At 33.7% G+C, this 18,503-nt stretch overlaps 1 protein-coding gene across 1 annotated transcript in view; it reads right to left on the minus strand.

Annotated features, from left to right (window-relative positions):
- Positions 1 to 14,246: 14,246 nt before the first annotated feature.
- Positions 14,247 to 18,503, minus strand: part of LOC132938033 (uncharacterized) — a 67,575-nt gene continuing 63,318 nt past the window's right edge. The window contains exons 4-7 of the mRNA XM_061004693.1: positions 17,766 to 18,299; positions 16,882 to 16,978; positions 16,537 to 16,667; positions 14,247 to 16,181 (exon numbers count right to left, since the gene is read on the minus strand). Coding sequence (XP_060860676.1) covers positions 15,222 to 16,181; positions 16,537 to 16,667; positions 16,882 to 16,978; positions 17,766 to 18,299 — 1,722 coding nt within the window. The 3' untranslated portion in view covers positions 14,247 to 15,221. The remainder of the gene's footprint in view (positions 16,182 to 16,536; positions 16,668 to 16,881; positions 16,979 to 17,765; positions 18,300 to 18,503) is intronic.

Genomic DNA, 18,503 nt, shown 5'->3' on the forward strand with positions numbered 1-18,503 from the left:
TGCATCGCTATAAACATTATTTTTAATACGCTTAAATTAAAAAAAAAAAATGTTATTGTAATAATTTACATCATACAGTGTGATCACGATTTAACACACAATATTCTGGTCGGATGGCCATGAACTTGTTTCTGGCTTTTTTTTTACTGCATAAAGGATTCATATTGCATACTCTTAGTTTTTAACTGTATTCTGAAATCAGCTGTCTAGTTTTTTTCTTATCTCAAAAATTGACTGATTGAGAGTGAGTTAAAGTTTCAACAAATCGTATACATTTTGTAAAATCGTAGGTGGACATTTGAAAAATGCGATGAATACATGCATACATGGAAACGTTAACTCACTCTCAATCAGCCAATTTCCAGATAGAAAAAATAGTATAATAATATAATAAATGACTAATTTTTTGCCTATACATTATATTATATAACCGCGGTTTTTGCCACTTACAGAATATTGCAGTAGTGCACGAAAAACACTTCTATATCAAAAGTATCTGTTATTTGGGATCGTAGAAAATATCACGAGGGGATCTATCCCTCCCTTATGAGAACGTTCATGATTCCTAATATAAATAAATATAAATACAGGCATATGGAAAATCTATTATAGTTATACCTGCTCATATACTTATATAATAATAATATATATTCTTGGGAGGTGGAGCTGAGCACTATATATAGCTATAGGAACGAATTTCGGCCAGAACAATTGCAATTCTGGCTCCTTCAGTATACAATTATATAATGGTTCTAGATATTTTATTTATTGGCAAAGTGTTTTAGCCAGAGTTCAAAGCATTTAAGATCGATTGACCAGTTGTGCTATAGGTAATTTTCACTTTCAGGGTTGATAGACCAATTTATTGTGCTAAATATAATATACAATGGTTATTTAAATTAAAAAAATAAAATACACGCTATATATCAATGACGAATTGTAGTATATGTACTAATAAATAAAGAACAGTAATATATTATAAAATGATAACAAGTTGTTGTGGTTCAAAATTGGAAAGAATGAAAGATGGACATTGGGGGCTGTGGTACACTGGTACCTGATTTTCACCAGGGTTAGATATTTTATGTCATCGTAACAGCTTACAAATATGTTTTGTTACTTTCCTTAAGTTAAGTAAAAACATACAGTAATAAACACTTATCAACTTACTATAATAAATATAATAAAATAAATAATAATTGTACATAATATTGTAAATAAGTATCTTAAAGTATCATCATGTTTCCCCATGTCACATAGTATGTACATTAATGGGGAAAAAACAGTATTGTGCAGTGCAAGAAGTAGTACAACGAAGTGAACGAATCGATTTACGGCTAACGATAAAACGGAAAAAAAGTCCCAATTTGGGGACGTGATACCAGCTATGTTGTCTCCGTTTTACACGTGCGTAAGATAGGAAATGTTACGCTCAGCAGACCACGTGTAGCTCCATTATAGTTAAAAAATTAGAGTGAATTGACCTAGTATAAAATCTAAAGGTAAGATTATTATTAGTATTTTTAATATTTTTATTTTTAAATTGTCAAACTTTTAGACCCAACGAATAAAATGAACTGACATTCATAGAAAAAAAAAAACTAATTCAATTGGAAACTGAAAATGTCCGTAAACGGCTCAAAACGAGCCAAAATATTTTGAAAATGTTATCGTGTATATTATCAACGGTTATTTGTTTTAGAGTTACCTACACCAAAAACCAAAAGCGATTTAGTCAAAAACCGATTTAAATATTACCGTGATACACTTTAAATGGAGATTGACCACAGACTAATCACGTGAAAATAGTGAACTCATCAACATCTTCAATTTTATCGATTGACAAACGTTAAATTATATTGTTTTATATTTATAGACACGTTTAATCTTAAAATATCGTTTATATAGATAAGTGATGGTTTTTCCTTATTATATAATATGTATCATTATAAAACACGGATAAGGGGGACGGAGTGGACGAGCGGACTAAGGCGTCGCGGTTGCAATGCACACCGTCGCCAGACTCCGGTTCGAACCTCGGTCACGGGCGGCACTTCTCTCCGGGCAGACATCCGTCTGGAGAAAGAGGCCGCCATCCCCCGACCGGGCATGGCAGATACCTACAGGTGCCCAAATCAAAAATTCTGCCAAAACAAACATACACGCGTAAACAAATCTACAGTACCGTCCCCCACAGTAGTACAGTACCGCAGGCTGATGACCTTAGTAGTTGATGCCTTAACCCTAATAAAAAAAAATACGGGTAAGGTACCATATAAGCGTACAAGCGTGTACACTACCCATATCTATTAGATACAGTAAAAATATTATTTATAACACTTCATTTCGTAAATTACCTGTGTAATAATATGTAAAACAACTACTAGTATTTATTATCCGGGTAATATGTAGGTATAGTACCTATACATTGTATACACTATCCGTATTTATTACGAAACAAACGTAACCTAAGTTAACCACAGGTAAAAATATAATATGTACAAATGTTTAATATTTTAATTAATAGTATACCACCCAACCACCCAAGTGTAAATGTACAATTATTTTCCTGCATATGATTATTTATTAATGGGGACGTTTTACCAGTGAAATTTTTCCGTTTACCTAGACTCTAGTCTCTTTAACTGCTAGATGATAGCTGTATAAGTATCACTCATAATATAATCAAATTAATACGCGTGTGTATAATGTTGGTTATAAATTATAATGTATCAATTTAAGTCCCGAAACTGTAATAGAATAGTTATCAAACGTCTAAGAAAATTCGAGGAGTGCAATAAAATCTAAAACCCAAATTTTGTTTTAGATGCTATTGGTCAATGCCCTTCAAACCAAATTTACCGCAATTACAATTTTCAAAATTGATACGCAGTAACATTACCTACCTTTAAATGATCCCTAGAAGCCTAACTTAATAATAATACTATACATTATGAAAAAAAAAAAACATAATTATATATAGCGTTGAAATTCGATTTGAGATTGAATAATATTATCTAAATTCTAGAATTTTGTCTATTTGCTACGTAGTGGGACGGACCTGTTTTCACCCAAAATCGACCTTTTGGTTTTCATCCAAATTACCTTTTTTTACCCAAACTTAAAAAAAAAATGATTTGGTTTTGCCAAAAAGAAATATTATTCATAGTTAACAAAAAAACATTTCGCTTGCCACTGTATTATTTTTATTTAAAATGTTATTTAATCTTTTAGAATTTAGAAAAAAAAATATAGGTACTAATAAAATACCAAATATTTATTTGTCCAAAGTTATGGCACATGGATTTGATAAATTCGTACCGTGTGAGCAGACCAGATTTGTATTATGTAATTTTAAATTGATTTAATTCTTGTCGGTTCTTTCGAAATGTTTAAAACATTTCTTAACTATAATTTCAAGTTTCAACTAATTTTAACATACATTTCGGTTTAACTTCATTAAGAATAATATTCAGCCATGGCATGATTGACGGTGATTTTGCATTGACATTTTTATCAAAGTTATACGTCATTAATATTTGTATACCTATAAAAATTGTTTTATCGCGAAATTATGGTGGACAGTGGTAACCAAAATTTTTTTTCGATTACTATGAATGATATTTCATTGGGCGAAAACTAAATCACTCATTTTCAGAGTTTGGGTGAAAAGGTTCATCGAGGCGAAAACCAAAAGGTCGATTTTGGGCGAAAACATGTTTTCGGCCGCGTGGTGTCCCGTTGCCAGTCATGACCCCTGACCGCGCCCTTGACAACGTGCGTCATAATCATCATCGTACACGGCTCAACTAGACGAAAATATCATAATGATTATCAAATGATATTACGATAGACAAACAACAATGATGATATAATATATTGATAATAATTATGTTACGTACAAACAGATAAACTCTTCCATACACGGTGAAAAACATGTGTACACCGTGGACGCCAATCAAACATTATATTTATGATTTATATAATGACGTCGAATAATACGTTGTCAGCACCTAATGGATATTATGATAATTTTGCGCCGGTTGTTACTCCGATTGCCGACGAATTCGTGCGTAATATATTTGACACATACGTCATATTTTCTGCCCAACCGAGCGCGTACAGTATTAGACACTTTAATATTATTATTATTATTATTATTGCATATATTATTATTCTATTACACTGACGCGGCGCCGGGCAAACAAAAACGGCAGCGGACAACCGCCACGCAGAGGGAAAAACCGCCGCCTGACCAGAGGTAACGTCGTCGTCTTCAATTATTATTCGTCGCCAAGTTCCGGTCCGGTGCCACTGTCGTATAATACCACGGACCATAATAATATGATACGTAGGTACAACAACACGTGTCGTGCGTAAACAAGACGAACCGTTTAATTCAAGTGTAAACATTTTTGAAATGTACACATTAATTCGAAGCCCTGACTTATTTGAAAATATTTTTCTTAACAACATTTCAAGTAATTGCATAACATTTTTGAAAAATAATAATATAAGTATACCTTATTTTTTTAAATTTTACTCTTTTGAATTACAACATACATTTGTAATTGTATATTCCGAATATCTATTAATATAATAATTCGATACATATAAATCGAATTCCAAACGAATAGTAATTAGTTACAATTATAAAGTTTAGAGGAGCTGAGAAGAGGGGCACACTGGCACCTTTGGCAAAATGTTGGCATCAAAAATGTACAAGTCCTACTTATAAATTATACTGAACCATAATTATTGTAGCTTCTAGTTCAAAACTCAAATTGCATGTATCAAAATAATCGGACAAATTTCTTGCTTGAAGTATGAAATGTTTCATTAAAAAAAGAAAAAGACTAAAAAATGATAACGTTAGGAAATTGTTAAAATATAATTTTTTTTTTAAATGTTGTTTTGCAATGAAATCAAATTATGTAAAAGTATCATTTTGAAAAAAAGTCAAAAGTTTTCGAAGTAATGAGTGTACAAGTAGACAATTAAATCGATCACCCTGTACAGTGATATACCACATTATTTAAGTACCTAAGTAAACATCATATTGCGCTGACGAGTGTTTTACCCACTGCAGAGTAATAATTACTTTACACGGTTTTGACCGATAATAATGATATCTGTCCATACTCCGTAGACTTGTGTATATATTATATGCATAGTGATAGATAGGCCGCACATACGTTATTATATATAAAAAAAAAAAAAATAGTGTATATAATATTATATCGGTTGTGCGTGTTCACCAAAACGTGCGCGTTGTGTGTATAGTCTGTAGAAAGGAGAAGAAAAGATACTTTGATCCCCAGACATTTCAATTGTTATCAACAATCGCGATATTGGCTATATCAATAGCTAGACGTCAGACGCTAGTTTTTTTGTTATTAAAAATTCATTATGCGAGAAGAGCGCGTGTATAATATTATACACTTGCGTTAAAGGGGCCTACCTATATATATATATATATATATGTTATACTGTGTATTGTACCTATAACCTATTATAGACATGCAGTATGCATTTAAAATATTAATAATATGTATGTGCATTCGGTAAACGAAACACTTCGCCGGAGTAATGTCACGAACAAAAAGTCAAGGTAAAGTAATGCGATTATTGAGATAACATTCAAACTGTATGTGTAAAAACTAAAAATACTTTAAAAGTTTTCATTTTCTGATATTATAATTTATACCTATTCTCGACGAAAAATTATATGTAAATCTATGAAAAAAAAAAAAAAAAAAACGTAGGTAGGTAAAGGCTGAATAACCGACGCAGTATAAAACCAGTACATTTTCCTTGATTTTCATTTGATATTTACATAATACGACAGTGCCACTACCTATATAATATTATACAGTAAAATTAAAATTGCGTTATTCTTGTTAGTATAGGTACATAATTGAATTCTAGACGGGATAAGCATGCAAGTTCGACAAGGGTTAAAATTAGCAACAGATGAATACATTATATATTTATGTGGCAGTATAATATTAAATAATAATAATAATATATAGTAGGTAGGTAGGTACATCGTAAGGTTTACAAACTAGCACTTAGCATATTTTCTATACATAACGAAAACCGCGGACGCAACAAGGTTAAATGTATATACTTATATGATTACCCTTAAATAGTTGTTTTATTTTCACTAATGTATCTAGGTATATACATTTTTTTTTTTTATTAGACTTTAATTAATTGTTAACTTATTATTTGTAATTCATTATTAATCCAGTAACGTTTACTTAATAACTATTATAAGAGCTATTAAAATAAATAGTTTTGATCAAGTCGTTCGTATTCAAAAAAAAAACAATTTTTTTTTTCTTAAATTTATATTAATATTTATTTACGAGCGTATGTTTTTTAAATTACAATTTAATCAATATTAACCATAGCTGTTATACAGTATCATAATAAATCGTATAGATAATTCGTAAAAAGTAACTAAAATAACTTCAACACAATTTTGAGAAATAAGTTTATTCCTTTCAAAAGAACTTTTTCATCTTCTTTGCTAATAATAAATGTGTTAAAATATGTTTAAATGTTTGTACTTTTTATAAAGTTTTAATTTTTATAATTTATATTTATACTGTTTATACCCACTATTCGTTTAATTGTATATGTATTATGTAATATCTGTCATCTGTGATCATCGGCGGATATATTCTAGTTCTGAGGGGAGGGGTGAATTTCAAATCCACAGAGGTAATGACGTACAACCCCTCCCATTATTTTATATTGTAATAATCCCCCCCAGCCGATAACCGACATTGTATATGATACAAGGTACCGATACATCGTAATCAATACAATTTGAAGGATTAAGGTTCAGGGGTTCTCAAAAAATATCTCAAATAATTTATTAATTTTGTTTGGCGGAAATCGGAATCTAGCTTTGGCGGAAAACGGTCATGGTGATAACGGACGAGGGTCATTTTAGCGGAAAACGGAAACCCCCATACCAAAGGCCAGCGAGCCTATAGGTGAGATGCTTGGCCTGCCCTGAACACCTAAGCGAATGATTCTACTGCTGTGAAATTTGAAAATTAATTTAATCTTTCAGTTGAGTATTGTATGCCCCCTAATATAGGTACACGTGTGTTTAATATGAATTATGATGTATATTATTATAATAAAAGGCATTTCATTTCATAATATAATATTTTATTTTATTCTCTTAGAGGCTAATAGCCTTAATTTATATGTTCATAATAAAAAAATATACATATTAGAACATACGGTATAATATACTTATATGAATACAACCCATTTTATAGCATGAATATTTATAAAATGTTTGCAACACTCGGACTAATTTATTAAATAAACCATACAGGTCAGCCAGTGATTTAAATAGGGGCGGGGATTATCCACCTCGCAATAAAAAATAAATAAATAAAAAGATCCCTATATAAACAATACACAATGTGTATTACACATGCTATACGCACTGTGTATTATATTTATTCAAAAAGGTACTTAGTACATTTCTACTGACTATACTTATAATAAATAAAAGAAAATTTATAAAAAAAAAATCAGTCACCCTTAGAACTTTTGCTATGTAATGTAAACATTTGATTCGCCTCGCGGGAGCCAACTTTAATGCACTGGTTTTTATGCCCCGCGTCCCCGTGAACGGAAAATTAAACGTTTTCGAGGGAAAATCAAATCTATTCAGTACCTAATAGTGTATTACACACAGTTGATTAGTAGAAACTTGAAACTCGATAGCACCATGAAGTGAATTTAATTCCAGTCACTTAGTACTCACTATTCGATGTACATTTAATTGGATAATTAAATATTATATTTTTCTGATTTTTTTTTTCGTATATTAACTATGTATGCACTGTTTAATTAATTAAAAAAAAATTTTAATTATGTATATCTATAACCTACATATATAACGTATATAAGTCAAGATACTTACGTTATATTAATTTATACCTAGTTATATGTCTATTCATATCATATTATTTATACAATATTTACTAAAACAATTATTTTATTTTAAATCATACAACTATGAAGTCATGCTATTAATGAATAGCTTCTTCTTCAAGCCAACCATGACCAATGCCCTATAATTGTATTACCCCCTCCATTGTGCTTATTGTAATTATATTTTTATACAGATTGTACAAATAAAAAAACAAATATGACAAAAATCATACAACTAAAAGGGCTATGCGCCTATGAATGTATATATAGGATGCCTCTCGAGGATTTACCCATTAAGATATCTCCTAAGATAATACATTTTAACATTTATCAACATATATCCTCACAGGACAGACACCCTGTACACTATATTATAATGTGTAGATTTAAATAATATATTTAGACTAAGATTTGATTTGACAAGATTGTATGGTAAACTACCAGTTTTTTTTTTAAATCTTGGTAAGGTATATATCCTAACGACTTCGATTGTGAAGTTTTTCCTGAAAAAAATGATTTATTTTTTTTTAATAAGTCGATGAGTTGGATGAAGGTGGAAAAATAAAAACTTTATCAGCACTGACAAGTCTTCAAATCATACATGGTAATAAATTATATCCAGCTGTGGACAATGCAATCGGCAGGATTTAAAATATATAAAAAAATAGTGAGAAGAAGTCAATAATTAATTTATTGTAATTTTTTTAATTTATGAATATACATCTATATAAATGCGTGAGCTGTATAAAGCTTATTCGTGCAACGTGGAACCTGCATAACATAATATATAGTTAGGTATAGTATGTTTTACCAAGTATATAATTGACTTAATTATTACTTTAAAGTTTAATCCTATTAAATACATCTAATTTCAAGTTAAAAATAAACAATTACTTCATAACCGAAAAAAATTGTTTCAAAATGTTAAGGAAAAAATGTTTAGCGGTACATACCGGATATGGAAAATCTTCATCGTCATTTCACACCAGTTTTGTTGGATTACTGCAAAGGAGCCCCAGGAGGTTACCACTCGTCAAATGGAATGACAAAATAAGACGAAGCACGTAGGTAAGCCTGCAGAATTCGCATCGAGATATTATTACATACATACCTTTTTAATTGTCACCTCAATATAAATATGACATTTTAAAAAAATTTTATTTCCAAGCATTTTGATATTTGAAAATAATATGTATGACACAAACGACACTACGTACTATATTTTACTAAAAGTCCGTAAACCGCTGCGAATCTCACGGAAACGCCGGTCGGGATGTCGAGCGACGTAAACTCCGCCAGAATACCGGTTAGATAAAAAGATAATGCAAAGGTCTAATGTAAACTCCGCCAGTATTAAGGCCTTACTCGTGTAAAACTAAATGATATTTCTCTACTGAGTAAACTAAAAAATTCAAAATGAAAAAAAATAAATATTATGTTAGAGAAAGCTATAAATACTAAATAGTTATATAAAAATGGATTTATATTAGACTTAACGGTTTGAATATCTCCAAATTGTATGTCATAATTTTAGTTCACAGTTCAAAGTATTATAAGTTATAACATAATATAACATAATATACCTTTATATTTTTTGATTATTGGTTATTACAAAATTGTCTATCACTATTTTTTAACAGAATACTAGCCGCCATGGCAATTTGTATTATTTTGTTCGAATGATTATTATTTTTAAGTTTTTTTTATATTTTTTGGCATATACTTATTTAATAAGGATAATTATTATTATAAAATTATGATTTTTTGTTTAATAATTATCTGTATATGATTTAAATCGTTTAGTGTATACTGTTACTTGAGTTTACACGAACACAATTTTACCCGTTTTATTTTCCTGGCGGAGTTTACATTAAAAAAAGGTTCTCGTGGCGGAGTTTAATTGCGCCCGGGATGTCTATACATTAAAATATAATATAATTTACACTTAAAAAGACAACGATTCCACATCGTGTTACACCCAAAAGGAGTTGAACAATCGGAATTTTTTTTCCGGGCAGCCTGGTGTGTGTAGTGCGATGGTTGGCCCCGGTCACTAAAATGTGCTGCGATCAAGCATCGTCCGGGGTCTCTAGCTCCCGGATGGGTGACCACCCGGATTTTTAGCGACAAATTCACGCCTCACATAAACACGTGTTCCTCAACCAACCATAACCACCGCCACACACCCAATGACCTTTGTTTCCAAAGGTCATTTAAAAACAATATATTATTATTATCGTCCTCACCGATATGATTCAATATTGCAGAATGCAGACAGCCGTGACAGTAGTTATAACTTTGATTAAAATGATACTCAGTATTGTGACCTGTTTGCGTGTAAAATAATTAAAAATAACCTTTAAATAAAAAAAACTATACTACACAATCGTCAATCGTAGTATTATCAAATATACATATTGTGTTGAAAAATATAATATTTCATTTCAATTATGGGACAGATAGCACTGTTTTGTACTGCTTCAATGGTAATTTTTTTCAATTATATAGATTTTTATTACCCATAGGTAAAGTTCAGATATTATTATATACCTATACCTTTTGAAGCGTCATCATAATATTATTATGACATTTTCAAAGTACTTTATTTCCCCGTATTTTGTTATTTAAAATGTAATTTACAATTTACTCTAAGTTCGAAAATATTTTAAAACCACTAGATTTTGTTCAGTACCCACGACTCACGAGTAGGTGTAGGTACAGTTATCAATACCTGAGTGATCGTGTGTTTCAAACTTGTATGTGATGCAGGCTTGGATTTGATTAAGCATACAACGTAGGTACCTATATAGTACTATATATAAGTTACAAATCGAATATTAAATATAAAAATATATTTATTGGAAACAAAATATGTAACACAATAAATTAGACAATATTTTACATTTTATAAGCAATAAGAAATGAAATCGCACTAATCATCAAAATCAGAGAAGGAATCATCCTGAAGATGATATTATATAATATGTATATTGTATATTTGTGTATATATTATATGTATATAGTTTAGATATTTAGTATAATATATAAAAATAGTGAAATTAATTTCTAAAAAAGCCTGTTGAAAATAATATAACATCAATTAATTATTTTTCTTCTGTACATGCGTTATTTGCGCCATTTGGTTGTTTGAAGTAATTATTATCTGTCTACTTACATGGCCAAATACATATTTAAGCTATAGCCTCACTGTCACGGGTATTATTTATACTCAAGTATAAATAATTAATTATCTGCCGAGTTTAGATGTCGTAATAACAGTTGGATAAAGTTATCCTATTTAATTATGAACGTCTTCGAATAAAAAAAGTTTTTTTTTATATAACCGCTAAAAGACAAACTATTTGTCCTTAGTTCGAGTCTCTGTGTTGTACACGATATTATATAGACATATAGAATATATTATATTGCTACAGTTAGTTTAATGACGTTATTCGTTGTAAACAAAAATATAATATATTATTAACATGTTGCAAAATGCATAATGATCTACAACTTGTTTTTAAACACAAATCACAAAAATGCATAAAACTAATCACAAGTCATGTATCGCTAAGTTCACAAACACGCATTATAAAATATGCGTTGACTATTAAAAGCAATCGAACAATTTTGCAGATTTCAGATATTTTAAGAGATATAATATATTTACCTTGATACCTTAACATTATTTTATACAGGTACTTACGTATTTCAAGTCGAACAGTTAACAGAATTCGAGTTTAGTTGGCGAAAACAATATTTAATAATATTATAGTATAATGTATAATAATGTATATGGAAAACAATAATCGTACAAACGTGGTAACAGTTTACAGTAACATAATATGTTTATTTCGTTTGTCTTTTACAAAAGTCAATAATATAATAAGGGTTATAATAAATTAATCCAATAACTATATGCAGCCTAAATCATATAATTTAACATTATGCAAAAACCATCCCAAATGTTTTGTGTTTTTAATTCCATAAAAAATAACCAAAGGTACATAATAATATAATCGATATTTTGTTCCGATACATATTCCACGTACTTTTAGTAGACAACATAATTTTTTTTCCTTAACTATGGCAGAGTCTTCTGAAATAACATAAAAATAAACGAGTCATTTTAACAAACAATAATAATATTCGAAATTGAATTATATAATAATAAAATAATATGTACTTATATCGCGCGGAGGGGGGGATATAATTAACATAAAAAACATAATAGTACAATATTAATAATAATAATAATAATAATAGTAATGTTAACAACACTTTTTATAATATAAAATAATAACGTAAAGGAGGACTGTATACACAACACTGCAAGAGGACTGAACCGCAATGTGTGCATAAATTAATAATAGTAATAATAAAAAAAAAAAAATTCTATAATATAATATAATATTAATAATATGGTCCGATGGTTTTTCGGACGACCGCGATTACCCGGTTATCAGTGTATGTGTATCCGGTTACAGTACATATACGGCATGATATTATTATTATTATTATTACTATAATAATCATATTATAATGATTAAATATTATAGTCGGTGTACAAATCGATCGTTTTCACACGTCCGTGTGACCCTCACTATACACACGCTCTGACGTCGACGCACAGCCATGATCTGTACTGCTGTCATTGCAGGGTACACGCGTCCACACGGTATAGGAATCGGATACCACGACATCGAGTCGTACATCAAACAGAGGGTTAAGTAATTATTTAATGTACAGTGCGATTGCCGGGGTCGAGTGACGAGAAGAAAGTCGTTCGCGGTGTGAAACAACACAACATATTATTATAACACGTCACATCACACGAGAAGATAAAAATCGTAATTAAGGCAAATATCGATATATTATGGCACGGCCACATTTTGAATTTTCTGATATGATATCATATTATGGCAAGTCTCGTGTGTGTGTGTCGAGTGTTGTTCGAATAACGTCGGCAAGCGTAACACAAAAAAAAAAGAAAAAACTATATAAAAACATTATTTATCAACATTATTACGAATTTACATCCTAATCACGCGTGTGTGGACGCGACCACTCTGACAGAGACGAAACGGAAAAGAAAACGTTTTTCCATAGATTTTTGACCCGAACCCACACGGTCCACTGTACTATGAAATGTATAATATTATTATCAAGCCGTTTTGTGTGTATGCACATCATAATATTATATTATTATTATACCGTGATGGCGGTATATACCTAAAGCTGCAACGATATTATGTACCTTGCGAGAAGTGTTCTCTACTCAAAATTTAAATTTACGTATCCATACGGTATATAGATTGTGGTTTCCTTTGAAATAATGAATAATTTATAATTATAAGCGATTGCAGGTTAATTATTATTTTATTTTCTCACGATTTGCGAACTCGTAGCGGAGTATAATGGCTCTATCGTCATTTGTTTTAATTTTATCGTGTAAAGGTCAAACACGCACTACGGTATTATAATAATACGTCATTATTTGACATAGTATTAGTGTGTAACATATAATAATATATACTCGATCACAGTGACAGAAAACTCGGTTTATGAATATTACATAATTAGGTAGGTAGGTATATAAATTCATTATACTATTGGTCCGTGTAACAGTTGAGCCTAAATTCCGTTTTCAAAAGTAAAAAATAAAATAATAAAAACAGATATGACCATAAAAAAAAAAAATATATAATAATAATAATGATTAATTATAACTAATCGCGGTCCCGCAGGCCGCAATGACCCGTATAAGCGATATATTGTCGCGATGAGGTTGTTAACGGAGGAAGCTCTAGCGCATATATCAACATAATAATAATAATATTATTATATTATATGACCGGACCTAATATTAATATAATATAATATAATGTATTCAGGAAGACTACGCACGTACAAAATATAATAATAATATATAGTAACGATACAAACGAACGGACAACTAATATTAGTAGGATAAAAACACTGCTGCAGGCTCTGTCTTATCTATTCTAAAACAAAATAATATAATATATATGGCGCACAGCTTTAAAAACTTGTGTCATTGCTCCCTCTTACCAGCAATACGGATACGATATATCATTATATTTTAATATACAAACGGAATCGGAAAACAAAACTGAACAATACATTAATGAAAACAAAATGTAAATAAAACTGCCGGCACCGGACTTTTAAACGCGGATTCGCTCGCCAATTATATTATGTCTTATAATATAATATAATAATTATATATGTAAAAAAAAAATATGCTATCGATAATATTATTTTATACAGTAATATATAATTTATTCATAATTTAATAATAATAATAATAATAATAATATAATGGTGCATTTTACAACATTAACCGTTAATTAATAAGGCACAACGACTTAAACACTATAATGTAAATTATACGATAGTAAAACATCGAAACGAGACAAGACCTTCGTCGTCGCGGTTTGTTTTCTCCCTTTCCGCGTTTGGGGGGGAAGAACACACGCGTGTTATGAGGACGACACTGCACGCCGGAGGATCCAAGATCCACGGATCTGACAATACCGAAAGTCTTCTCTGGCACCACGTTGTAATTTCACATAAATACTATAGATCTCTCGAGCCCTACGATTTCGGTGTCCATGCGCACAATAATGTCGTTGTCGGTCGTGTGGGACGCAGCGACCGCGAGCTCGGTTTTTGTTCGACATATTATTATATTAATTAATGCAACAATAATAATATTGTTTTGAATATAGTTATATAAAGTCATAAAGTTTTCATTTTAAATAGGACATCGAGTTACCGTTTTTACACGCCAAGTGCTGTTGTAAGACGTGTCACGAGAGGATTATTTAAACATACAAATCGGGAATTTCGTTTTCGACGTTATAATTGACTCGTTGAGTGTCCGAGAAAAAAAAAACGACATTTACTACTCGCATTTAAGCCACAAATTTTGTTGTTGCACAATAACGTGTGATAATAATACATGAAATAATCGTTATACCGTGTATTACCATCGTCATCGTATCACAGATAGTGAGTTAAAAATATTAATTTGATAAATATTATTTTTGTATCTGATAGGGGTTGGGGTGACTGGGTTTGGGGGAGGGGGTGTTTGAAAGGCACACCCGCCGTTGTTGGTGCGCACGAACAAAACATACCTTTATTATTATTTTTTTTTTTTTTTAGAACGACGTTAAAAACGATATTTTACGACACGGCGGCGGCGGCGAGATGATGAGGACTTCTCATCACCACTGGTTGTAGGTGTTGTAATCACCGTAGTACTGGCCCGGACCGTAGTTGTGGTGATGACTGGGCCTGGCTATGTGCTCGGTAGAGCAGCACGAGTGAAACCGGTTGTATCCGCCAGCGTACGACTGTTCCCGGTTACTGCTGTTGATGTTGATGTTGCCGTTGCTGCCACCGCCTCCACCCCCGTTGTTGTTACCGTTGCTGCTGTTGTAGTACTGGTTCGATGGCAACGGCTGCTGTTGTTGCTGGTAATGCATCCGGTCGTACGGCCTGTAATACTCCTGTTGGTGGTTCTGGTACGGCGTCTGTTGGTTTTGGTGATGGTATTCTTGGTGGTACCGCTGCTGTTGGGCGTGATGATGATGGTTCCGGTTGTACGGGTCTTGGTGGTGGTACGGAGGTACCTGGTGCCTGCCCACCGCGGCACCGGTCACGTCGTAACCCGCGTACTGTTGGGCGGCAACGGCAGCAGCCGCCGCGGCGGCGGCGGCTGCCGTTCTGGTCTGCTTGTTGCGCCTATTTTGGCCGCCACCGCGCTGCGCGCGTCCACGCCTGTTCTGTTGCCGCGGTGGTTCGTACGACGACGACGACGACGCTGCCGCCGCCGCCGCCGCGTGCTGTTCGTCGGATCGCTGCGACGTCCCGACGCCGGGCTGTTGTGCGGCGGCCGAGCCCGACCGACCGGCCGACTGACATTCGCCGATTGCCGTGTCTTTAGGCGGTTCGTAGTACTCGTGCTGCGAGAACCTGCCTATCTCGGTGGACCCGAAGGCCTGGTGAAAGTTGGGCAACCGGCCGTTGGACTCCCTGCCCTCGCACGTTAAGTCACCGACGAGTTTGCCGTTGCCACCTGAGCCCGCCACACCTCCACCGCCCCCATCACAAGCGTCGGACCGGGTGCCGTGATCGACGACTTGGTCGTTTATGATGGTCGAGAGCCAGTCTATGGACTCCTCCTGTGAAATCGGCATGGAAAAAAACAAATGGTTTTCTCGTTTTACTAACACTTGCGGAACATAGTAGAATAGGTATATTATAAATATTAGCCTTAGCGACGGATGCCAAACGGGAATGTATGCGGACGCGGACGGGGAAGGAATGGATGGCGGACGGATCACCACGCTCGACGAACTATATAGAAATAAATAATATAGAAACGTGCACGTGGCGTTAATGCGTGGACGGACGACAGCTATAGTGCGGACGGTGTGTACAAAATACATCGTTAATCGTTACACTATAATATAATATGTGCATGGTATAGGAAATGGAATAGTACAGGTTTTTCACAGTAGGTTTCGTCGGACTTACCTTGATGATCTTATCGTTTTCGGTCATGTTTTGGTGGCCGCCCAAGAACTCGGCCATTGGGTCTGCCATGTCGGCCTGGGACACCGGATGGTTGTTGGCGGCGAACGATTCTGCCGAAGACGTCGACGCTCCTGCAAAGATTATAATATGACGTACGCGCATAAATTATACAGATAACGTCATTTGCACAACATAAATGGAAACCATAATAGTATACGCCTCAGTCGGTATAATACGTGTATAGGTAACATCGCCGCTGTAGAGCGAACACAATTGTGTGCTCGAATTTGTGCGAGAGATAGAATATAATGTAATAATAATAATATTATTTGGAACGAAATTAACCTGTCGACGTAGCCTGATGATAACCATGGTTCAGGAAGTTTCCTGTACTGTCGCCGCCGATATGTGTGTTGCACGCGTTATGTGATAAACCGGCATGCTGAAACACAAATTTAAACGCAAACATAAGACGAATAATTCAACGCGTTTCTCGCATTTTGCAGCGATAACATAATAATATTACATTATTCTTATCGTCGGGCACCCGGGCGTACTATAGGTTATAACTTATAATGCACAACTGCGATATTAAAACGTACGCATATAAAATTATTATTGTTATTAAAATATTTTGCGCGATACGCGTAAACGATAATAGCGATGACAAAAGTTCAACGACAGTAAACCGACGATCACAGATTGAACTTAACTATACTTTCGATAAACACTGTAACACGTGCGTATCCGTCTAACATAGGACAAAACAGCAAATCTGCGTTCGGCGGTTCCAATTTTGTATTAGACGTTAGCTGAACAACAGTTATAGTGAATACAAAGGCGAGAACATTATCTGTCGTTGGTTTTTTTTTTTACAATATTGCGAATATTATCATTTTTAAGCGAGTTATTCAAACATTTATTAATATTTTCATACTCGAAACTCACTTAAAATTAAAATACCGTAAAAAAACAACGAGAGCACAGTATTACCTTTAGGTTTAGTAATATAGGGCTAACAACACAACATTTGAAACTACTTAACGTAATTGTTGGTACATTATGCGGTACTATAAGACCGAGACGACACACAATATTCGTGTTCGACTCGCTCCTAAGCCTCAAAACACACGTGCAATCCTATAGGGGTATCTATATTACTTACCGTACTTACTATCTTACAGTTGTACAGCGGTACCTACGTTTAAACACTTTGGACCACTACTCACCATTTGCGCGTGATCGGCGGCACCTGACGACGGCGAACCGTACCAGGACGACTCGGTGGCGGCATAGTTGAAGTAACCGGCGTTGGGCTGCGCACCGTACCCGATGCCGCCGTAGGGCGTGTAATCCGGTTGTTGCTGATACTGTTGCAACATGACTTCCGGTCGGGCAGAAGACGTCGTCGATCCCTCGACCTTAGGATGCTGGAGACACTGCTGCAGCTGCAAGCGGCTGGTGGTGATGGTGGATGTGGTGGGACTGGGCGAAGCGCGGATGGCCGGATAGATGGGAGCCGGACCGGTGACGATCGACGGGACGTCACAGCCGGCGATCAACCGTCCCCGCGGTGCGTCGATGCCTGCAGCTTGACCGTCACGGTGACCGAGAGGCGGTGGCACGTATTCCGCACCGTGATCTTGGTGTTCCGATATCTCACCGTGATCTTGTCGCAGCTTTCCTTCACCGAAACCGTCAACTTCGTCTTGGCGCCGACCGCACGCCGATTTTTCTAATTGATCAACGACGTCTTGTAACTTCTGAAACACGCGCGACGACAGGAAAATGAGTATAATACAATAATTATTCACAGTATAATAATTGATGAGACATTATGTTCATTATTAATAGGTATAATGGGTACAGTAATATTTATTATTTGGTAATACGTTAATACGATCTTAAAACCACGGCCCACTCTAGCTTATAATATTATATACTTACATGATTTCTTAGTTTAATTA

Source organism: Metopolophium dirhodum, chromosome 2 (assembly GCF_019925205.1).
Source record: "Metopolophium dirhodum isolate CAU chromosome 2, ASM1992520v1, whole genome shotgun sequence".
In the NCBI taxonomy this organism is placed as follows: domain Eukaryota; kingdom Metazoa; phylum Arthropoda; class Insecta; order Hemiptera; family Aphididae; genus Metopolophium; species Metopolophium dirhodum.